This window comes from Centrocercus urophasianus, unplaced genomic scaffold (genome assembly GCF_019232065.1).
Source record: "Centrocercus urophasianus isolate 14NV4802_14NV808 unplaced genomic scaffold, USGS_Curo_1.0 seq_8, whole genome shotgun sequence".
Classification (NCBI taxonomy): Eukaryota; Metazoa; Chordata; class Aves; order Galliformes; family Phasianidae; genus Centrocercus; species Centrocercus urophasianus.
In genome coordinates, this window is record NW_024885421.1 from 793,075 (window position 1) to 818,024 (window position 24,950).

Below are 24,950 nucleotides of genomic sequence, written 5' to 3' on the forward strand. Positions count from 1 at the left end.
AATAGCCTCAAGTTTACATGGCCACGGGAAAGGATTGGCCAAACTCATGGGGGAAAAATCCATCAAAAAGGCTTTTAGACAAAAACAATCCCTATATCACAGATCGCTGGACATGAGGAGGAAAATATTTGCACACACTGACCCTACACCAGCGGGAGCACCAGACTAACTCCATGCACCTTCACACCGGTGGCTGAGGGCGTGGGTGCACAATCAGTGCAATTTTTCACTCCAAATCAACCTCCAGAGAAGACTGGGCAGAGAGCCACCTCATGGAGTCAGTGCCCATTGTGGGCTGCTCACACCTGCCTGCTGCTCCGTTCTGAGCTGGGGAAACACAGAGGAACATGTCACACTGTAAGGTTGTTGCCTCCTTTGTTTCTTCATCATGGATGGGTGAAAAAGAAAAAAAAAAACCAAAACGCTACACATACACACAAAAAAGAAGCATACTGCAGTCCGATCCTCCAGTTGCAGCTGGAGCCCAGCTGGGAGGAAAGGGACTTCTAAGGCAGAGAGAAGGGAGGCTCTGATTATTTATTAGTGGCTGATGTTTGATCGCTCGCTAATCAGGACACAGAACACACTCGGGCTCTCTCGGCCTCCCTGCTCACATGTGGTTTCTGTTGCTTTGCCCCGTCCCTCCCTGCCCCCCCCCAACCCATTCTGGTTTTGCTTTGTTTGTTTTTCTGTTAATTTGGTTGTTTTTCCATGTCGTTTTCTGTCAAACCGCATGTTTTTTCCCTTTCTCTTGCCAGCCACTGCAGTGACCGACATGGGAGGAAGCAAGCCAGCCTGGAGCCTGCCCACCTCCCACTCCTGCAGGCAGGATCTGGGCAGGCACGTGGCCTCACATCCCCATCCCACAACCAACATCCCGACTTGCATCCCTGCCATAGGGAATTTGTCAGCAATGGGGTGAGCAGGGCGCTCCAGCATCCCAGGACAGAGGGGCCAGAGGATTGCAGACTCCATCAGGCAGGGCATGGAGACAAGCAGGTTAGATGGGAGAGAAAGGATGGACGCCCACCCGGCTGCTGCCTCCCTCCCCTGTCTGCACACAAGGCCTCCCCACTCCCATGTGCACTCTCCAGCTTCTGGCAGCCTCTCCACCGTGCGTTTCCACTCCTCTCTGGCCCATTAGCAATATTTTTATAACATTCTGTAATGCACGGAGCCGTGTGCCAAACCTCAAGAGCGCATTATTTCCCAACGTCTTTGTTACATCCATCCACGGGCCCTCAGGCCATGCATTTCCAAATGCTGCAGCTCATGGAGGTAGCCGGGAGCTTGGTACCCAGAGCCCTGCAAAGCCCACAGCTCCATTGCCCACTGCTTCCAACCCATGCTCAGACACCCACCAATCTCCAGGCTATGGGGAAGACTATGGGAGATATGCACTGCGGTTGCCCTCCTACGGCTCACCCCACGCTCAGTTGTCACCACTTGATGAAAGGCTGAAAAGCTACACATTGCTGCCCAAAGCCCTCTGGAAGAAGCTGTCCCAGAGAAGTGCCACTGTCCCCTCACATGTTGTGTGCACAGCAGATGGGACTCCCACATATAAACACGGCTTTTGCTCCTTTCTGCTCTTCCAATTGGGCTCTCCATGTCTCAGTCACTCCATCCCTGGACACACACTGCCCGCACCGCCTGTGTGCCAGCATCCCTGTCTCTGCAGCTATGGGACAGGCAGGCTACCTCAAGCCATCTGCACTCCGCTGGGTGCTGCAGAGCTCTCGGCCACACCCCCATGAGTTGGACCTAGATATCAAATCCCATCCTTAAGACCAGATTGTGAAAGCACATTAGTGTGCCACCTTCATGTGCTTTGTGCCTTTTGCCCCACTTGCATTCTGGCCCTTCCAGCATGCAGCTCTCACCCCAGAAGCCCCAGGGTCATCCCAAAGCCACGTCCCACCTGAACTCCCTCATCATCCTGGTTCAGAGCCACTACGTAAAACAGAGCAGCACAGTCCGAAGGCTGATGCTGTAGTTCCCCATCCTTCCTAGCAGATCCCCTTTCAGCACAATCTGATCCCCTTTAGCCATTTCCTAAGCCATGTTCCAATTCCCATACTAATCCACATTTTCTCTGGTTTAACTCATAATTTCCCATGTGGCATCATAACAAAATACTTCACTGAAGTCAAGATAGATTACATCGGCCGCATTTCTGGGCCTAGGAAATCAGTTCCCTTATCAAAGAGAGCTATCAGGTTAATCTGCCATGATGTATTGTTGGCAAGCCTCCGTATTATTTTCTCCCATTTTCCATTTGTCTCCATATCTGTAATTGTGCTTTCTCCTGAGTGCACCCTGTGACACTGAAGTTGGGATTTTTACTTTTCCCAAGCACAGGAGACATGCTGCCTTTCCCTGTATCCCCATTGGGTTCCACCAATGACAGCCTCCGACCTTAATGAACCTGGCTAATGACCATCTTTAGGTTTTCTCCTCCCCTTTTTTCCCAGCATTGCTCAGGACCACATTCTACCTCTGTTACCGCTAAGCTCCCCTCCAGCCTCCCTGCACAGCTCATTTCTCTCCTTGCTCTCTCTTTATTCATATAGCTAACACTGCTTTAATTTTGCTGCTCTGACCTGCTAAAGACATGAAAATGCAGCCACAGGCCTGTTTTCACTTAACTTCCCATCCAATTTAAACAAGTCCAAGATTCTACAAATCACAGGTTCTCCTCTGTGGTCCTTGCAGGCACTCACTCCATATGCCCAGCTGAATGCAGCAAACATCCCCACAATTACAAGCTACCACGGGGATGCTGCAAACCATGTGTATCTCCTCCAAGGATGCTCCCAAACCTGCTCTCCATAGCACTCTGCATACCTTGGGGTACCAACTGGCCCTGGCGAGGGCAGGAAAGGGGAGCAGGGAGGGGCTGGGGGCAGCAGGGGTGCTGGGAAAAGAAACTTCAGAGAGAACATTAAATTAAATCCAGGCAATTAAATTAATTACCGCTAAAAGGGTCTCATCTGATTAGTTCCTTGCATACTTAATTGCATTAGAACACCGGGCACTCATTTATTTATTGCTCGTGGCCCCTGTGGTGTCTGAGTGTGCCCTTTGGCTGCCCAGTGCCCAGCAGGGCCAGGAGTGGGCAGCAGACAGGAACAAATCGTAATTGGAAACAGTGGGATTTCAGCTGTAATGCTGTGAAGTTCCCCTGGGTCCCAGAGCGGAGTGAGAGGGCTTACTATTAGCTGAGGCGCTGAGCAGAGGTAAGAGTCATTGCAGAGTCTCAGTGATGCCACAGCTACAGAGATGTTTGGAGACAATGTTCCCCTCGTTAGGTCTACATTTGGGCTGCAGGCCCTGCTTGGAATACCAGGTGTTGCTGGCACCCTGACCAATAGTCCTGGACCACCGCCTCAGCCCCGTAACATGGTCAAGAGGTCTCTGGCCACGCACTTGCCTGCTACATGCTATTAATTACCATCCTCTCTGCTTCCACTTGCCCACTTGCCTGCTTCTTTCTTTGATGTCCAGCTCCTTCCAGCATCCTTAGACTGTGTGCCAGCATCCCTCCCATTAGACACCAGTACCACAAGGTCAGCACCATGCAGCATTCCCAAAACTTGGACCTACTAACACAAAGGGCCATTTTTGCCCAATTTGCAGGGCTTACGCATGATACATGTAACTCTTCTGCCTGGCCCATGTGGCAGAGATGGCAGAGATGCACCTGCAAGGTGCTAAAGAAGAAATCGCCCGCCCATGGGAACAGCCACCTACAAAGCATATATTTGGGGTCTTACAACTGGTACCTTTCAGCATCCTCTACAGCAGCCTCCACCCTGCCACCAGACATGCCAAACACTGCTCCCAGGTATCGCCAGCTCTCAGTTGCAACTGCGAAAACCACAGCTGCTATCAGCTGTACAAACACTGCAGCCTGCAAAACACACAGCTGCTGTCAGCTATCAGCTATCAGCATGGTGTGAAATACAGCACAGCTCTTATCTCCTGCAGTGAGATCTGTGAATCAGCACATCTCCCACTTAAAATATGCAAAATCCTGTGAAACATGCAGCTGTCCCCCACCACAGCCATGTACAGACCCTTTCCACCCTCAGACAATGCTCCTTCTGCTGTACCATGGCACTGGGCTGGCTGGTGAAGCAGCATCCCTCCCAAAATTATTCCATGGGCATCATTATCAGCTTTGACTCAAAGTCTGGAGCAGGAGAGGCTGATTCCAGCATCCTGCTGTTATGATTCATACACCACTGGTAGGCTGTGTTGCAGGGTGCAGCAGAAAACCATATACATGGACAGTATTGGGATTGGCGCGAATGGAGGGTGCAGTGAGGGGTCAGTGTAGGAGCCAGTGGTGTGGCTGTGTCCCCTGTTCCCCACAACGTCACACAGCAGCGTGCTCACCTCCCACCCTAAGGAAGGTCTGGTACTTGAGATGCCAGGAGGAGCCCTCGTAGCATGAGTACTGGCCGTTCTGAGTCAGGTCCACTTTCTTCAGGATCAGGTACGACCCGTTCAGGTGGGAGTCATCAATGTCAGTGCCATTGACTGTCCAGGTCACAGCTGCATCCCAGTCCATGGAGCCACACTTCATGGTCACGTCGGCACCTACCCGCTCATACTGGATGTGGATGTCTGTGGAGGAGAAAAGCAGGTGAGATCAGAGCCTGTGGGCTACCTTGGAAACAGGATCTTACCATGACGAGTAAGCATGGGAAGGACAGGAGCATGAGCTGACACAATGGTCAGGGAAGTTCACATTCTCCCTCTGGTCCGGATAATAATTTATTTTGACCTTACACCAGAGTACTGGAGTGAATCAGCTGGTAAGGACCAATGAACTGGGACTCAAGGATCACATCTATCTCACAGAATCACACAATGGTTAAAGTTGGGAAAGATCTCTCAGATGACTTAGTTCAACCCATTACCACCATGTCCACTAACCATGACCCTCAGCGACATATTTACACAGTTCCTGAACACATCCAGGGTCAGTGACTCCATCACCTCCCAGGACCGCCTGCTGCAATTCATCACAAAACTTTTGAGAAGAAATTTTCCTAGTATGCAACCTGAACCTCATCTGGCACAACTGAAGGCCAATCCCCTTCATCTTATCACTGTTACCTGGGAGAAGAGGCTGACCCCACTTTGCCACAGCCTCCTTTCAGGGAGTTGCAGAGAGTGATAAGGTCTTCCCTGAACCTCCTCTTCTCCAGACTGAACAATATCAGCTCCCTCAGCTGTTCCTCATAAGACCTGTGCTCCAAACCCTTCTTTGGATAGGCTCCAGAGCCTCAAAGTCATTCTTATACTGAGAGATCTAAAGCCAAATGCAGTACTCAAGGTGTGGTCTCATCAGTGCTGAGGATCATAGGATGCTTTCCTCCCATCTCTACTTTGGAGAGGGCACAACAGGGCCACCTGTATGGCTCACTGGCCAAATGACCCACAGCACATCCAGCTGTTTGTGTCAACAAGTCATTGACACTCCTGCACCCTCTTATCTCACTGCAAGACACAGACCAAATGCACACATCAGAAATTCCCAGGGGAGAGAGGTGACAGAGCCCCAAGACTTGTCATTAGCAAGCTTTGAGTTATTTACTAGCAGAAGTGGGAAGTGGGATGCTGCCTTCAGTTCCTGGCCTAGCAAATGAGGTGGGAGGATTTCAGTTTACCTGTGCCATGCCTTGGAAGGAGGCAGCTGCTTGGCACATGTTATGCTGTTTATCTCCCTGCCTCTTCTTTTTTTTTTTCTCTCTCTACAATAACACGATGCCTTGCTGAGCTGTTTGATTTAGCATCTCATGAGTGTAGCAACACAGCTCATTGGGCACCAGCTGCCTAATTGAATTTTCTCAGGTTTCTGGACAGGAGTTCGAGCCGACATTCATTAATGATACTTGGCAATTGAATCTTTCCTATGCTGCTACACCGGTTGTTCTCTAAGCTGTATGTGGCAACAATGAAAACATTTTTGTGAATGTATCATATGGGATGAAGCAGGATGGGAATTGAGCAGGATGTGAACATCTCCTTCCAGGTTTCATCAGTTTGTTCAGATCTCAAAATAGTCCTGGGTTTCCAAATCACTTTTGACAAGGTGCCCCACTCAGGCTCCCTGGGAAACCGAGTATCCCTGAACTCAAGGAGAGTCCTCACAAGGATTTATTGCAGCTAAAGGTCAGGAGACCAAAGGTGAGAAGAAGCGGTCAGGCTTGGCCGAGGAAGACGTCACCAGTGAGCTGTGACAGAGCTCAGAGCAGGACCCGGGCTGCCCAGCTCACTCATAACTCATGGGCCAAGGCAGTGTGAGCAGACAGTTGAGGCTGTCAGGGCAGCAAAGTTAAAGCTGGGGGAAAAAGCATCCCAAGGGGCATCACAGTATGCGTTGTGTCGATGAACGCACAAGGAAGCAGATGTTCCCGCCCAGTCATGGCTCCAAATTAGCTTCAGCAGCCTCCATGGAAACGTATCTTGGAGTGATCGCGTTCCTGACAACATCAGCTCAGTGGCAATCAAAGACGCAAATGCAATGTTAAGAATTATTAAGAACGGGATTGAGAATGGGAAGTAGTGTACCATAGAAGCAGCACACAAATCTGAGCCTGCACCATTAAGATGAAAATGGAGAAAGAGGAAGGAAATGTGAGAGAACAAAGGTTGAAAGCAACCTCTGTTTAAGGGATGGCTTGACAGACTCAATCTCTTCATCCCTGCAATCAGGGTTGGAGGCGTGATAGACACCTGAGTGACACTGAATGACATGAGGAGGATGAATAGAGAAGGACCGCCGGCTCTTTCTCCTAATAAGATAATTAAGGGGCAGCAAATTAAAGTAAGAAAGAGATTTTTTTCACACAAGGCGCGATTAAATTAGAGAAACCCACATCCATCTGTTGCTATGAATGTCAAAATTGAGGGGAAAACAGCGATTAAATGAATCCATAGCAGAGGACTCCACCCGCGGTGGAGATGCACCAGTGAGGCTGATGGTAGCTAACAGTGGGGAGGGATGAGAGAAGCACTCCAGCACTTGTCCTACTCCTTTCTCTCCAGATATCAGCTCTTGTGTCCTGCTGGCAGGTGGAACAGGGGCTACACAGACCTGTAGTTTGTTTCGAGCACCTTAAAAAGCATACTGATAGGCAGAAAGAAGGAAAAACATCCCAGCCAAGGAGACTATAGGAGATTGTGTGAGGAGCAATATCTGGAATGGGCACAGAAAAATGGGCTGATTGACAGAAGCGTGGAAGGAGATGGATGGGTGGGCTGATGAACGAGTGTGTGCTTGCAGACAGATGAATAGCTGGCTGGATGGGCGCAGCTGGGATGGAGGGAAGCGTATGAAGAAGAAATGATGGATGACTCTGTAAGTGGATGGATGGATAAGCGTATGTGGGGATGCAGAGATGTAAGAGGATTGAGGTCTAAGCATGTAAGCATCTGGCTGGCTGGCTGTGTGTGAGGATGGAGGGGTGAATGGACAGATGGGTGGGTGAATGCTTGGGTGGGCGGTTGGAAGGAGGGAGAAAAGAATCAATGAACGGCAGTGGGTGTGGGTGTATGGCTGGCTGTTTAAATGGCTGGGTAGATGGATGGATGGACAGATGACTAGGCAGATGGGCAGATGCATATAGATCACAGACCTCCAGCATGAGGTCTTACTCAGTTTCTCCTCTATTATTTTCTTATGCACAAAGAAAAGACATTTTGCTTTCCCCTTTCCTGCTGGCTCACAAAAGGCCATTAGTTCTTCTGTCCTCACACCCAGAGACCTGCTGGGCAGAGGCAGATGCTGAGAGATGCAGCATCACCCACCAGCCCTACAGGAAGAAAAGCTCATTGTAGCAATGGGCCAACAAAGCTGCCTAACTGGTGCCTAGGAGAAAGAGTTGGGTCAGAATAAAGCCCTGGGGTTCCCAGCCCTGCTTCTTGGGACAGTGAATGAGCACTTGTCTGCAGATGGGGATGTCAGGACTAGGCTGGGAAGGGGGGTAAATGCAACTTGAATTATTTCCTATTTGTTCTTAAACACAGCACAAACACGCTGGCATGCATTCAGAAAGGCTGGGGGAGCCTTTCCTGGAACAAAGGTCTTTGAAAGCAACACTCCCTCCCAGGGCAATGATTTAAGGCTCCTGACGAAGAAGAAATCCAAAGCACAGTAACAGAGGCAGTTCTCTCAGACAGGTTTACAGAGCTGCTCATTGGAGCTGATCCAGGCCCCGAGATCCCTCCTGTCCCAGCCCACCCAGCCTCATCACCATGCGTGACACCCTGCTGGCAAGTATCACCTCCTTTTTTCTGTCTTGTGCTGCAGACATCAGTACTGTTTTTGGATGAGAACAGTGAGGGCAATCAGAGCCTTTCCAGGGAGACTCCAATTCCTAGGAGGCTAGGCATGGGCAGGATCCCACCTGAGGGATCCAAAGCATTTTTTTGGGACAGACACAAGTGTTCTGCACTCACTGCACTCTTTTGTGCATGGTCTTTGGCTCTGGCCCTGTGGATGGGAAAACTGAGGCAGTGAGAGAAGGACATGTCCACGTACGTAAGATGTGGAGAACTTCTGCAGTGGGATGGAAAAACACATCTGCGCCTTAGGACAGAGGTATCTATCCTAAGGTGTCTATCACTCCATTAGCCTACGTACCTCCCATCCAGAGCTGTGTGCAAGCCGTGAGTAATAATCCGAGTGGATAATTAGATCTCTGTGTATGTATTCATAAATTATACATTTAATATTTACAAGGTGCTTGGGGTATGCTGAGAGCTTTCCAAGCAGATGAAGCAGCAACTTCCCACTGTAAATGAGACCAGTAAAACAACGGGATCAGTGGGATGTCTCTGGCTTCCAGTGGTCTTTGGATGTGCAGTGGCACAACCCTGTGCCCTCTCTCTTGGTCCAGCACCTTGTTGGCTAGTCAGCATATCACCAACTATGCTCAGGGATGCAGGTGGCTCTGCTCCAATCTGCAGCTTCATGGCCCCTTCCTGTCGTGATGAAACATCCACCTGCACTGGAAAGGGTTTCCCTACACCACCTCCCCAAAGCACATCCTACCCTCATCTCCTCACACCTGTTCCCTTCGGTGCTGCTTGGTCTTTGCACAGCTCTCATTGCCAGCAGAAACCTTCCCTGCCAAAGGAAGGAATTTCATGCTTAAGGAGGCAGTTCTTCCACTAGTGATTTAAAACTAAATACATCTTTGTAAGGAAACAGGCATAATTAAGTGTCATTGATGTAGCCAAAGATATGGACCGTTCCAAGTTAATTTTGTCCATTAATGAAGAATTGCAGCAAGCAGAATCCGCATTTGTTTGCTCTACTTCGGTAAATCCCTGGAGTCAGCAGCTTTGCTTTCTTGACAAGAAAAAATAATTAGCAAGAAACTTTAATTAAGAGATAACAGATGGGTGCTAAAGGACTTGTACTCAATCACTTCTCGATAGCCTGGAAGCAGATCTCTGGAAGCAGGTTTGCTTTAGGGGCACTGCAAATGAGCCATTTTCCCTCTCCTTCCACCATGGTCAGCTCCAGCACCCTGATCTCACTGAGGATGTCCCTGTTCACTGCAGGCAAGTTGGATCAGATGGCCTTTAAACGTCCTTTCTAACTCAAGCAACCCTACAATTCCACAACTCTCCTTAGATGCCCCATCTCTTCTGCCCAAGCTCTGTGATTACGAGCATTCTCTTTGCCAGGAGGGGTTGAGCAATGCCTCTCCTTCCATCCTAAGGCAAAGGGAAGGCTGGGCTGTTCCTTGCAGGTTCAGGTTCCTTGGCCCAGTATGCAGGGTTACACAGAAAGGAAGGGCTCAGAGGGCTAGAGGGGGACAAATGGCAATCAGGGCAACAAGTGCATGGTAAAGAAATCCCACTGGCAGTACTAAAGCTGCGTGTGCTTGAGCTCTCCCACTCCGTGGCCAGGTGACAGGAGTTAGTGCGGCCGATGAATTACAGGCTTGTTTTCTGCTTCTGCTTTTTCCTGCCAACAGGACAAATAACTTAGGCCACAAAAGAGTGCTTAGATCAGGCTTTTCAACGCCATTTAAAAGGAAATCAATAGGATTCAGAATTAGGTGCCCAAATCACAGCCGTAAACAGAAGAAAAGCCCATTGTGGTTCAGCAATAGCACAAAGACGCCTGTATTTACCACACACAGGGAAGAGGAAGAGGCAGATAGAGATGTTGGGCACCCAGGAGCTGCCTACAGAGCCTCCCCGTATCTCCTAGTTGCACCCACTCTTGAGCAGCGGTCTCCCTTGGAGCACAAACATTGGGGCAGCCACACTCCTGCCCTGTCCCGCTGCGGGCTGTGCTCTGCACCAGGCACTATGCTAGAGGGTTGTTTTATCTTTTATTAGCACGGAATTATGGAAGTCTGAGGCGTAAAAGACCTGTTGGGTCCCACTCTGTCCATCCTCCTTCTGCCAAGACAGTATTGGTCCCTGCAGCATATTTACTATTTCTCCGGTCTAATTTTACATACTGTACAATCTGCACAGTGCCAAGTTACGATCCCTGTGTGAGAAGCAGCGCTCTCAATTTCCAGGCTCTTGGGTGTGTAAAATCACAACCGTGATGTTAAATTAACTTTTTTTTTTTTTTCTTTTTTTGCATTTAATCATTTAATAGCTCTAAAATTCAGCCCCTCAGGATCTCTCTGTCTGTCCGTTGGCTTGGCTTGCGCCTGCTGTAGGCCAGTGGCTCATCGCTGCCTGATGCAATGCTCACACCCCTGGGTGGATCAGCAGCAGCTGGGCTTGAAGCTGGAGCCGCTGCAACTTAACTTGTGAACTTCTGCATCCTGAGCTGGAAAAAAACTCCTCTGTGGCCTCAACCACAGGTATGGGAGGCTCGGCCCCGCAGGGATGAGGCACGAGGCCAGGAGTGTGATGAGTGACAGCATCGGTGGACAACAGAAGGACAACTGACGTCATCTACCCAGGCTTGTGCAAGGCATTTTACATGGTCCCACACCACATCCTTATCTCTAAATTGGAAACAGACGGATTTGAAGGGTGTACTACTGGGTGGGCAAGGAACTGATTGGGTGACTGCAGCCAGAGGGTTGTAGTCAACAGCTCTATGTCCTTGTGGAGTCACGTCACTGGAGGACTGACATTTTACACAGATTAACAGTGATAGGACAAGGGGGAACAGCTTTAAACAAAAAGAGGGAAGATTTAGGTTAGATATTCAGAAGAAATTCCTCACTCAGAGGGCAGTGAGGCCCTGGCACTGCTGCCAATGAGAGCTGTGCTGCCCCATCCCTGGAGGTGCTTAAGGCTGGGTTGGTTGGAGCCCCGGGCAGCTGAGCTGGTGGGGGCAACCAGCCCATGGCAGGGGGTGGAACTTGATGATCTCTAAGGTCCCTTCCAACTGAAGCTACTGTACTATTCTATGATTCTATTACTCAAAAATATGATGTCCTGTGCCTGAGAATGCCCAGGAGAAATGCTAACACTTCTTTCTACACCCATAAACACCCAGAGGTGAGACCCCAGGATGTGTTTCTAACCAATGGAGGGATTTCTTCCCCCTGCATCAGCCCCATGATTCAGTTTCCTCTTGAACAGAGGAACTGACATTATCACCATCCCTGGAGGTGTTCAAGAAATGTGGAGATGTAGCTCTGAGGGACATGATTAGTGAGCATGGTGGGAGTGGGCTGACAGTTGGACTAGATAACCATCTTCTTCAATCTTAAAGATTCCGTGATTCGATGCTGCCAGCACAGGAAGCACACATGAGGAAGTAAAGATACAATGGGAAGCGTTTTCTCAACTCTCTTCCTATTTCTTCATCAGTCATTTCTCCGAGCAACACTTGTACTCCTGTAGCCTAGATTATTTCAAAGCAATATTAATAATAAAGCAACAATCTACTCTGCCCACGAGGGGCTGTATTAACAATTAAGCCAAGGTCTCAGGATCTTCTTGTGTAATAAGAAGATATTACATTTGCATTTCATGCCTTTCACTCCAAAGGGTGCTCAAGCAAAGCCAAGCCTGGAAGTGATGACCAGTGCTGAGCCATGCACAACTGGGAAGCTGCATCCTGACAGACACATGAAGCATCTTCTGGGTGCAGACAGATACTAGACCCATAGCCTGCCAGAAAGAGCTATGCGGACATGAGAGAGATAAAGGGAGATTGCAAGTGCCAGCTGCTTTGTAGCTAGCAGGTAGAGAATTTACAGGTTGACTCACGCAGAGGTGCAAACATAACATTTCAATCATCTTTTCAAAAAAAGGGGGGGAAAAAGCCAAAATACTCCCCATTACACCGATAAGCGTTTCAAAGCAGACCCAGCAGCTGACTGGTGGCAGAGACCCGCATCCATCGCACAGAGCCCAAGCAGCTGAGCATGATTTCTCTTTGATGCTACCTGCTTCTCCACTTCTGGAAGAACCTGCTGTCTGAGCAGCCTTTCCTCTCCTCTGCTCACCACTGTTCCCTCTCTGTACAGACATTACTACAGCCCCTCAGACTAATCCCTTTGAAGAGAAACATGTTGCTGCTCTCAGGATGTTCCTCCTGACCTCCAGTTAGTGATGCTGCAGCTTCACAGAGGTCTCCGTTTGCAGGGTTTTTTATTCCCTTTATGTTGTTATTTCTGCTTTTTTATATAGATATATTTGTATGCGTGTGGTTGGTTTTCTGGTTTGTTTTTTTTTAGCTTCTTTCTGTTTTCCCCCTTCTGTGTTTGGGATGATGAGAAAGCATTAGTTCGGCTGCAGATATTTGCTCTATGTGACTTCAGTGAACTGCTCCTTTTTTCCCTACATTTCAACACTTAGAAGCATCAAGTGTCAAGCAAAACAAATACCAAAATGCCAACATGATCAGTGAGTGAAACAAAAGCACATGTCCAGATCTCCGGAGAGCTCCTTGAAGTGGTGAAAGACTTTAGGGAAGCATTTTCTGCAAGGGTATACACCAGCTCCAGGAGGAAGAGTGCAGCCCTTATCTGATGGCACTCCTGAATTACAGCCACCATTAGTACAAGAGATACTTGAATTCTGGATTTTCTACAAAACGTTTTGAATTCAGGTTCTGAAGCATTTTAAGGGCTTGAGAAAATATCCTTGGCTCCCAGTCAGCAAAGCACTTAGGCGAGCTCTTAACTTTCAGCATGTGTTTAAGTACCTTGCTGACTTGGGGCTTTTAACCCCAGCAAAAAGAAAGCAAGCAGGGGAGAAAAGCCAAAGGAGAAGTTCGTGTCTGCTTGTGGAAATCTCCAGACAAGCCGAAAAAATACGGGAATCTCTTCTGGAAAGTAGGAAAACAAATAATAATAATGACATGCTTTAAAATTAAACACTAGGGGAAGCTTTCTGAGTGGAAAAGGACTCCTAGAACAAATGGAGCGTTTCGCCGTAGCCTAGCGCTGACTTTGCATGCTTCTTCAGCACGCCGAAATTATTTATTGCTTAAAAAAATAGTTTGGAAGAGGGAGGGGGAAGCTAAACGTAATGGGGGAGAGAAAAATGTTGGCTGAAGCAGTGAAAAAACATCTCTGAAATGAGTCGGCTGTGGGAGGCTGCTGTCAGGGGAAGGGGAAAGGAGGGAAGAGGCAACAGGCAGTGATGGAAGAGCCCTAAGCAAGAGCTGTGTGCATCCCTGCTGCTCGGGCTCCTGGGGAGGGAGGATCTGAGAGAGCCCAAAAGGAGAGAAAGGGCACAGGGAGGCAGCGACTCTGCCTTCAATCAATGCAAATCTATGCGTGTGCAGTCAGAAAGTGGCTTTTTCCCTACCTCATGCTGGAGGCCATGAATAGAAAACAATCTTTTCAACTCTGCCGGTCACCCCCCCTTCTCTATCGGTCACAGCGGCACTGGGCTCTACGCCTGTTTATTTTCTAAAGCAAAGCAAAAACAGGCCGGGAGCTGGGGCTGGCTGCAGCCCACACAGGACGGTGGGGCTGGAGGGATGCGCTCAAAGCACTGACAGCACCCATCAGCCCTGGGGATGCTACGGGGAGGTTTGGGATAAGGCTGAGGTGCAGCTTTGGTGCAAAAGCATCAACTTCCAAAAAGTCTCCAAAGTGGAAAAAAAATAAAAAAAAAAAAGAAAAAAGAAAAAAGCAGCAATGAACCCCAGAAAGCTTGGGTTCCTTCAGAGTGAAACCCAAAGGGTTTTGCGTCTTTTAAACAGACTGTTATATTGTAGAAGGGCTTTACAACCCTTCTGTGCAGAAGAGGTGTCAATTAAAACCATTTTTGAAAAATACCAAAAAGATACACTGCAGCCTCTTTCCACCTCTGTTTTTCTCCCCTTTTTCTTCTGATGAAGAAATATGGATTTATGAAACATGAGGATGCTGACAGGACTTCATTTTCCAGCGGAAAACGATTCCCTGGAGGATCTCCTCAGCAGCTCTGGGACGTGCAGCAGCAGACAGAGCTCCAGAGGGCTCTGCTGCCAGAGGCTCTTCCCCACTGCTCAGGCAGCAGACCCATGGGACGGGCAGGCAGCGAGAGGTGCCTTAGTGAGTTGACAATTCAGAGAGGAAACAAACAGAGGCAGTGTCTTACAAATGGGAGCCCAAGTCCTGAAATGAACTGAAGCGACTGGCCCAAGTGTTTTTTCCTTTTCTCCCATGGCCCTGTGGCACCTAGCACATCAGGCTGCCCAGCTCCAGCTGTGCAAGAGACAGAGGAATTCAGTCCAAACCTGTCCCCAGCATCACGTACCTGCTGATCTGCAGGAACATGAAGAGTCACACAACACATTCACAGAATCATAGAATCTTAGAGGTTGAAAAGGTCCTCTGGAGATCAAGTCCAAAGTCCTGCTAAAGCAGGTACCCTACAGAGAGGTGCAGAGGAGTGTCCAGGTGGGCACTGAGCATCTGCAGAGAAGATGACCACAACCTCTCTGCACAGCCTGTTCCTGAGCTCTGTCATCCTCGCAGTAAAGAAGCTCTCTCTCGTGTTCACATGGAACTTCCTTTGTTCCTATGCTCAAAATTCTGCCATATGTGCCTTCTTTCTTTCTTGGTTATTCTCATTGTATGGTCCTCACATTGAAGCTGTGATTTAGGGCAGGATAAACACCGGGACAGCATTAAATCCACCACCTGAATCCTGAAATATTCCTCCAGGGTCTGCATCTGAATGTCCTATTCGTGGATTGATAGGATGCCCACACCCAAGGCTCTCCACTCTCCAGGGCTCACACACTCTCCAGGGCTGCCGAGAATGTAATTGCAAAAGTAAGGAGATAATAATATAGTAAATGCAGGAATGCAAGTTTGGGAGAACACTGACCAGGAGCATGAAAATGGCTGCGGTGATTGTATTGCTACACTTTGCTGCTTCCCTGAGCCGCAGCTCCCTTCTCTGCTGCTGGAAGTGAAGTGCGATCAATGCTAATTAATTAAGGGCCAGAATCCACCAACCACGGTCACGCTGAGTTCAGCGCTGTTCCTTGAATATTCAGGGCTCACACTCCAGCAAAGTAAGGAGGCAAAGATCAACCTCCAGCAACACGGGTAGAGAACAGCAGAAATTCAGTCTGCAAGTTGGGAGGACACACAGCAGTGACGCTTTGCACTCAGAGCTGAGAGCTGGAGGAGCTGCCAGTGTGAGGCAGATCTGATGTGCCCCAGCAAAGCAGTGCTGACATGGTGGGAAGGGCAGTAAGTCAGCCTAGAAATGTCAGTGGTGTCAACCAATGGCTGGGTATTAAGAAAAAGTTCTTCACCTTGCCAAGGTGAAGTGTGTGGGAGGCACTGGAACAGACCAGCCAGGCCAGCGGCTGCAACCCTGAGCTCCAGGAGAATGACCTCAGACATAGGGTTTGAATTTGGGGTGGTCCTTGTGGAGCCAGGTGATCCTTGTGGATCCCTTCCACAACTCAGAATATTCCATGATTCTGTGCACAATGAAGCAGGCAGAACCAGTATATCAACCGAGACCAAATATCTTCCACCAGGACATCTATTCTCTTGCCAGTCCAAGGGCTGTGCTCTGCAGTGCTGGGAGAGGGATAGGTGCTAGAAAGCAAAGCTGGCAGAGACAATACCCTAGAGACAGCTATGACATAAAGGCATGTGGGTGGTTGGAACTAGACGATTTCAAGGTTTCTTCCAACCCAAGCCATTCTAAGTACCAGTAACATGAACAGAATCCCATTGGAGCACAAGGGGTGTGGTGAGTCACTAGCATCCAGCCTGCCCAAAGCTGTTTCTGGACTTCTTTCCCCAAGGCCTGCATGATGCTTTATGAACTTGGAAACACCAGTGGGGACCCAAGCTACCAGGTCTTCCACTATCCTTTCCCTACACCACAAAGCAACACCTTCACTGAAAGCAAAAGGAGACAGGCACACCAGTCACCCTGTGCCCTTCGCCATGATGGTAAAATTAATTTTCAGATCTACTGGGCACCACAGGCAGAACGTGGTCACATCATGCCTTGCTGTATGCCTCCATCCACCCCAAAGAGCAGCCACAATGATGAGCTCAGCAGCCTCTTTCTTCTCCTAGCTACCTTGTTGCATTTTCCTGCTTCTTCCCAAGCCTTCCCAGTTCTCCCAGCAGCTGTTGTGGCAGCTCTCCTGCTCTCAATGCTGGCCAGGAGTAGAGACTTCCCATGGGAAATTGAGAGGTGGGAGTAGACAGACAGATGTCAACTTTGGGATTTGACACACTTGCTCCTACGTGCCTTGGTTTCTCCCCAGCAACGCACACACTCAGCTGGAGCAACCACAGCTCAGGCACAGCACCAGCACGGCAGGGCCCAACTCGCTGGGGTTCACGGCTTGCCTGGGGCTGGAAGCTCTCTGTGATTCATCCCAAGAAGTCCAGTGTTCACATCCCCTGGGGATTGCTCCGTGCTGTGCTTCCTGTCACTCTGAGAGCATGGATGGAGCACGGCGCTTGTCTGAATGGGCATGGGAGCACCAGGATGGCCACTGCAGAGACCCCGTGCATTGCCTGTACATGTATGCTCCTGTCTTTCTCCAATGCAGAAGCACTCTGCAGCATAGCAAAGCACTCTTTCCCAGCCAGCAGATTCACCTCATTATAGTTCAGCAAATTCAGCAGGGGCCAAGCAAACTGTTCTGCATGCCTTAGCTCTGCTTTAGCTCTTGCATCCCAACCAGCCCCTTGGTGTGACAGTGCCATCGCTCTCCTGTCTACAAAGCACAAACTCTTTGCTGGCAGAAGTCCTTGGGCTCTCAGCCTTGCAGGTCAGTGTTTTTCAGCTTGGGTGCTGCAGACCTCTGGCTGCTCTGTAACACTTCAGAAAAAAAAAAAAAAAAAAGAGAAGAGAAGAGCTTGTATGGATAGTTTGTATCAGCTAATAGGGATGCGCGCTGGGGAAAACACTCCAGGCTTTGCAAACTAAACAAGCTAGGAAGGGTACATCATGGTGTGCTGAACCTGGGATGAAGGACAGCACATGGCTCTGCTGGCACCATACAGCAAGGCTCTGCCCCATCCACAGGGATTTTTGCACCGTGAGTGGATGCATCCTGCCCAGGGCCAAGAACTAATCCTGCACACTAGTGTATGCAGTAGTGCAAGGAAAAGGCTCCAGGCTCCTCAGCTTCAATTAGCGCCTGGTGGCACCTAAGCCTAAGTAACAATCTTCAGAAAATCCTAACCAAGAGATCAATGGTCTGTACACTGGGTAATACTGCAGTAACCCCTCCTGCCTCCATCACTGTCAATTGCTTTGCAGTCTCACTTCACTTCTCCACCTGATTGGCCTTGCTAGAGCACTCATTACAAGGTGACATGCATTGCTTTTCCTCTCAGTAACAAGCCTGCCACAGACCCTGCTCAATCCTTCTTCTTTTCCTTTTAATATGCCACAATTATATTGGCTTCTCTGCATGGATCCACTCCATTTAGTGCTGCCCAACACTGCTTTTCCTGAAAGATGCTTTTTTCAGACACAGAACAGACTGCACATCTTGCAAGTAGCACTTCTGCTCCTTCTGTACATGTTGTGTACAGCATCTGCTCTCCTGAGCACATTTTGAGATGCCTTCACCCTGCTTCTACCCTAGCAACACCCTTTTCTCAGAAAGCAGAGAGGAGGATGCCTGGTCTCAGTTTCTCTGCAACTGTACTCTTACTATCCACAGCTTTGCTTGGACACTGCTGCCTTCCCCTTTGCTAGAGCCTTGCAAGCATTGCCCAATGCCGCCGTGCTTTGCTCCTTCATCCTGACCTGAGACGGCTTTGCAATGCCAGGGCAACCTGCAACCCAGCACTCCAGATTCTGGGAATCCTCAAAAAGGGAGAAACACAGAGTGTCCCAGTGCTGGTGGGAGCAGGCTGTGCTGGCAGTGCAAGGTGCTGACTTCTGGGGTGGCCGTGTGCAACTTCCAAGGGGAGACCTTACCCAGCTTTTGCAGGCTGGCTCAAGCCAAATCCCCAACATGCTTGGTTTCCACTTCAACTTCACAGCTTTACAAGATCCTTCACTTCTGGTGGCCTTCATCAACGTAACAAGCATAAAAGAACAGGTATAACCCTTGGATGAGGCTGCTTCCTCCCTCGTCAAAAAGAGATCAATGTAGAGTTCATGGAAAGAACAGTTCCCAGCACAGAATGCCATCTGTGGGCAGACCCTTGATGTCCTATGTGGCTGCTCATGCTTTCAGAAGATCCTGGCAACCTGGGGAACTCCTCGGGCTTTTTTCCTCAGGTGGAAACACCTTACTCAGAGCTCCTATAGGAGCTGAGTGGGTTGCAAACCCCAGTTCCTCTCTGTCAGCACTTTCCAATACGTCTAATGAAGTCCGAGAGGTTACTGAGACACAATTTTCCTTGCCGCTGCCTGAACTAGTGAGTCCTGGCAGACTGTGATCCTCCTAACATCTTCTTTCTCTCATCACTGTAGTGGATGATCTTCCCCTGTTCTTTGAGTCTGCAGATTTACTTCTTCAAAACCTGCCAGATCCAAACTTTTTTTTTTTTAATCTATAGCTTTGTGATTCACTTCAATACACCAGCTGATGGAGGCGTTCATACGTTTGTTAGTGTTACTTATTTCTAAGATTTGAATTGTCCATAAAGACGGTGGATTCCCCACCCCTGTAGATGCTCAAGGTCAGGCTGGAAGGGCTCTGAGCACCTGATGGAGCTGTGGGTGTCCTTGCTCACTGCAGGGGAGTTGGACCAGGTAAAAAGACCTTTAAAGGTCTTTTTCATAGCAAACAATTCTGTGATATCCTTCCCATGTTCTCAGCCCAGGAACTGATCCTTGCTTTGCTCCAGAACCTCAGCTCCACCTTAGGAGCATCCTTCTTTCTGTACATGAGAGCATTCTGCACAATAGAATGCTCACCTTGCACAGAGCTGCAGCTATTTTCTAAGTGCACCCCCTGTGTAAAGCACAGCAAACTCACAGCTCCTTGCCCAACAGACAGGGAGTGCAGCCGTAGTCCCAAGCACAACCCAGCTGGAGAAGCCACATCGCTGCGTGCATGCAAAACTAACAGGCAGCAAATGGAACGGTTTCCCCGGATATCTCATGTCCTAGTGGGAGGAGCGAGGCTTCTGCTCCCAGCAGGGCTATCCCACAGCATGAGCCACGCTGCCAAGGTGACCAGCTTGGGATCCGCAGGGCCACTGGGCAGGGCTGAGAGGCAGCAGGCAAGGAAACACAGGCACTAAAAATAGGCTGTCTGCGGTAGGGGATGACCGCATTTATTAGCAAGCCCGTGCCCCGGCTGACCACAAGGTCAGCTTCCAAGAGCTTGGCCATAATTCACTCCATGTCTGGGCAGGAAGTCTACTTCAGCTCAGAGGGATGTCCAGTAATAGAAAGAGATGTTCCAGGAGCTGGGGCTATTTTTGCTGTTTTCTTCTCCTTTGCAAACAGGGTAGTCTTTGTAGGCAGGTAGACAGGAGATGCAGTTGTGCTGCACAAGTAGCCAGGTGTTTTGGGCCAGAGAAAAGGAAGGGAGAAAATGGGGGACAGCTAGAGAAGAAAGGATACAGCATGTGGCTGTGCTTCCTTTTATCAGCCAGACTCACCTTCACAGCAAGGCAAGAAGATCAAGGCAGTGAGGGGACCCCAAGCTTTTATGAGGTACCTTATGTCCTAATGGCATGCAGTGATGTTTAACAGGCTGCAGCTGAAGCGTCTGCCCAGCTGGGAGTGAATCGTTGTCCTTGTTGCTTCCCTGAGGCTGTGTGCTGCCAAAGAAGATGGGGATGCAGTGGGGAAACTGTCACAGTGATGAATACCTAGGCATGGAGATCATGACTCTTCCTTGCAAAGGCATCCCTATGCTATACCACCTCCACGTTCACCCCCAGCAGTAGGAAAGAAGACAGGAGCATCTCTTTATGTTTGCCCTGGGACTAAGGTCTTTCAGGAACAGAAAATGTGAATATCAATGAAAACTGAAGCTTGCTTAGTCTGAGTACGGGCTGAGCAAACCTTGATAATGTCCTTCCAATGCCAAGATGTGTCCTCTTATTGATCCGGCATGATACTTTGGTTCTAGCTCTTTGAACTCTCCATGAAGCCCATGTGAGCAGCATTTTGGCTTTGAGATGACTTGCAAAGAGTGAAGAATGCAGGACAGGTAGAGGCTGTGCCAAGCCTTGCTTCCCAACCAGGAGTGCTCTGTAACCAGCTCATGCATTGAGCAAAGCTGACATTTCAGCCAGCTGGATAATGACAGCATCCAGAATTATAACAGGAAAGATTAAAAAAATGTGATAGCTAATGGGGAATTAATTGTTAATGGGGAGTCATCATTGCAGGAGGGTGTTCCCAGCATGGCCATGCAGAGATCTGCTCTTGGCCCACTGCTAATCACTCGCCTTATCAATTATCTTGCAGGCAGTGTAAAGCTGGTGTTGGAAAAGTTCACAGGAAACATGAAGGCTGATGTACAGAGCAGAATGGACAAGTCCATTGTCCATAAGCCCATTTACCATAAGAGCTGTATCTGGAGGACAACAACTCCAAAATGACCTTGCAGGAGGTATCTGGAGATGAAACACCAGAGCAAAACATGGCCTGAGACGCATGGAGATGCCAGGAGGTGGGCAGGTGCAATCACAAAATTATAGAATGTCTTGGGTTGGAACTGACCTTAAAGATTACTAGATCTTCAACCCACGGGCAGGTATGCCATGCAAGGCAACAAGAAGGCAGAGCTCACTCAGAGGGAAGCCTGCACCATGGCAGTCTCCCGCTCACACGTGCGTTGTCTTTCTGACCTTGTCTTCCCCACAGCTAACAGTCAGCAGCTGCGTACGGGTGTTTACAGAAATTCCAAAACACTCCATTGCACACACATCTCACCCTGGAGAAAGGATGGGAAACCAAACAAACAACACATGACAGATGTTTGTCATGTCACTTAATGCATGACTGAATGGCACTCTGATAGCGTGATAAAAGCAGAGAATAGACTGCTCCCGCACTGCTGCTTTAGATCCAGTGCACGCATTTCAGAAAGGATGGCTACAAACACTCAGTATCAGGGAAGACTGACAGGAGCAATAGGGAAAAAGTAAAAATTGAGCTTGAGTAAGAGGATTCTGAGTAGAAGCCCAGACATTGGCCTGGCTGGGGTGTCTAGGTAGCTGTCTAGTGGTAATGGCTATATCTTGAAATCTAGCAGAGAAAAGCACAAGGAGGTTCAAAGGCTGGGTGCTGAGGCTTCCCTTGAATCTGGAGTCTTTGAAAGAGCAAAGAGGTGAGAAAGGGTCTAAAATAATCCCTAACCTCTGTCTTGTACTGGGTTTGTTGCACCTGTGCAGCAGCACACGTCTCATCGATGCAGCCATTTGCTTTGTCAAGAGTGTTGTACAGATCGGTTATTTATAACCATGAATGATACAGAGCAGAGCTGTCGGTCACCAGGACCAGCTCAGAGCAGGACTCCAGCACCCAAGAAGCGTGTTGACATGAAAACCAGCTGCTGCAAGGAAAAGCAAGAGAAAAGCACAGCACCATCTGCCCCGTGGCAGGGCAGAGTCCAAGAAGGCAGGCAGGAGGGATGAGTCCCCAGATTCCCTGCCAGCCTTCAGAACTGGTGCACAGTCATCCCAGGAATCACACACGTAACTGTAACTGTATTCTGCTTCAGATTTTTTTTTTTTAACAGTGAATAATGGGACAAAATCAAGCCGAAAGAATGGCCAGATGCCTGAGGCTTTGCAAACCCTGTTTCTGAAGTGATCAGAGGAAGCAAAGCTGTTTGTCCTGGGGGGCACAGAAGGATCCTAAGATAGTCCAACCTGCTGAGCAGGTAAGTAAAATCAGATGCAAAAGAAACAGCAAGGAATGAAAGAGGGAAGAGGATCACAGCTCCAGCTCTGGAAATTCAGTGATGTGCAGGAATAGGAATACTCCAGCTGCGAACAGGGAGAAAAAAGGAGAATTAAAAATCATCCCAAACTTTTTTTCTCCTGTCCCAGTGCTACTTAAATACTGAAATTCCAAATTATTTCGCTGTAGAAAAATACACCTCAGTTCCCAAACATGCACAAATTGGGTCTCTAGTGGTCCCATATCTCCCTAAAACCTGCCATGTAAGTGCACTATGCATTGTAAAGTGGCTCTGCAAGCCCAGAGGCATTGTCAGCATGCTGTGCTGAATGCTTCTATCATCAAGGAGCCATGAGACTCCTGCTCCAATAGTACACTGAAAGAGAACATCTTCCTGGATGTCTCCATGGGCTCAGTCCTCCCTGGGTTTAGGACATGGGTAGCATCGTATCTGGCAGCATAAGTGCAGAGGCTGTCACAAACGAACCCCTTGGGCCCCACTGGAAGTGCAGTCAGGACTTTCATCCCAGCACTTTAACTGCATGTCATCTGAATCACTATCAGAAAACCAGATGCACGTCTACAAACCAACGATGCACCTGTATGAAAATAAACACCACCCTTACAGAGAAAAAAAGGCAAAACCCAAAGAAGCAAAGCAACTGGTTTAACCCTGCCAGGCTGATGCTCCAGGGACCTGCATGGGCCAAGTGATGCAGGAACAGAGTTGGTCACATTCTTGTCAGCCAACATAAACATCACATGACTAAAGGGGAGAAAAGAAGGTATGCACAGTCGACCTGCTCTCAGAGAAGCCAATTTGCATGGCTTTGCTGTGCATTTCAAAGGCTGTTTATCGGCTCAGGCTTTGTCTTAGATGCAATGTGGGCAGCATCTCTAACGAGGCACATTCGGATGGAGCTCTTGGGAGGCTTTGCAGCAGAACCGATTGCAAACGATTAGTGCTGGGGCTGAAGGGAGCAGGAGAGGAGGGAAACTGATGAAACAAAATCTCTGTCTTTTCCTCTGTTGAGGAAGGATTGGGGGCTAATTGCCTGTTACTGGTGAGAAACAGAGGAGATAGTGGCTTCTCCACTCATCAATAAATTAACCCCAGCTTGCGGCGCCTGAAATGCATTAATTTCCAGAGACGTTCATCTCCTTCTCTCCTCTCCCACGTGAAAACATAATTATTGTTTAAACGCGAGTTAATTCAGCAAGGTGAGGATCAATAAAACAGAATTACTCCTCTTTTAAAAGCAGAGAAATCTCAATCTGGAACAGCTGCGTATATAACTCTGGCAAGGCTGACGGATGGGGACAGGGCTCTCTCTGGTCATGGCACCTAAGACCTAAGAGCTGCCTCTTGCATGGATTGCTGCAGCACCACTCATGCAGGTGCAGCATACTGTGTGCAGCACAGCCACCCAGCACGCACCACAGCACTCACAGTGCAGAGTGTCTGCTTCGGTAGCAATGGGATGGACAGTGAGCACACCATGCAACCTCCATTCACTCATCAAACCTCACTGAGTAATCCACCCTTGTGTCTTCCGCTTGACACTTACCTTTAGCAATCTACCATGGATACCAAGGAAAGGAACAGTACAAAAGGGGGGGGATCCTGTTGGCTGGTAGCTAGGTAGCCCACAAGGATTGTGTGCTCAGGCATGGTGGTTATTAACCCATGTTCAGGTAAAGCAAGCATGGTGTGGGCATCACCAAATTAGTTTGCCAGAAGCAAACTTCCCTGGAGCAAGACTGTTCTAGAGAGGGATGGAGGAAGGGCAGTTGATGCACGTCCCCTCAGGTTTATTTCCACCCCAAAAACTTGGGGCTTGGGGTGTCGCATCCAAAAGAAAAGTGCCCTTCACTCCTCCTGCTCCAAGGAGAAGGAGCAAAGATGAGCAGCAGAGGAGTTGACACACAAGCAACCTCACCACTGCTACATCCAATGCTGCTTTTATAGATTCATGTGGCACAATGCAGGACGCTCCAGTAATCACCAGTGTGCACGTGAGAGCCAGAAGCGGGTGGCCAGCCTTGCTGCACAGTGCTTCCATTTGCTTAACAGCTTGTCACATCCTCCTTGCTCACGTATTCAGTGCTAATGCGTCTCTTAAAGTGCTTCATGAGCTATTAAAGTTGAGCGTGCCTCAAGAGCGTGATAAATGGACTCTACACCTGCATCTTCCCCCACTCCATCCAGTCACTGCCATCAATGGGATTCATTCATCTTCCAGCCCCACTTCTCCAGCCTAAGCGGCAAGTGCAGACAGGGGATGAGGGCAGGGGATGAGAGAGGCTGCAGCTAGGAGAAAGGGGTGAGTTCTGGGCAGGAAAGACAAGCAAACCCACATGCCACCAAATCCCAGCTGCAGGGCTGCACAAAACCACCCATCTGGATTTAGAGCAAGTCAGTAAGGTGCTCCTGCAGGATTCTTCAACCCCACCAAGTCCATGAATGCACAGGTATTCTTATCAGAGCTAGCCAGCAAAACTCCGCTCCATAACCCACTGAAAGCAACTGCTGACTGTCAGGAAAACCATGGAGGCCCCCCATTCTGTTCTCTTTTACAGGGCTGCCACAAGTGACTCCATAGAGAAACCTAGACAATTGCCCAAAAACGTCCTGCTCAGGTCTGGACCCAAGGTGGCATGGGGTCCTCCAGCTCCAA

General features: G+C 49.0%; 1 protein-coding gene across 1 annotated transcript in view; it reads right to left on the reverse strand.

Moving 5' to 3' along the window:
• Positions 1 to 24,950, reverse strand: part of CNTFR (ciliary neurotrophic factor receptor) — a 66,605-nt gene that overhangs the window by 41,061 nt on the left and 594 nt on the right. Inside the window, exon 2 of the mRNA XM_042838454.1 lies at positions 4,402 to 4,632. Within this exon, the coding sequence (XP_042694388.1) occupies positions 4,402 to 4,632 (231 nt within the window). The remainder of the gene's footprint in view (positions 1 to 4,401; positions 4,633 to 24,950) is intronic.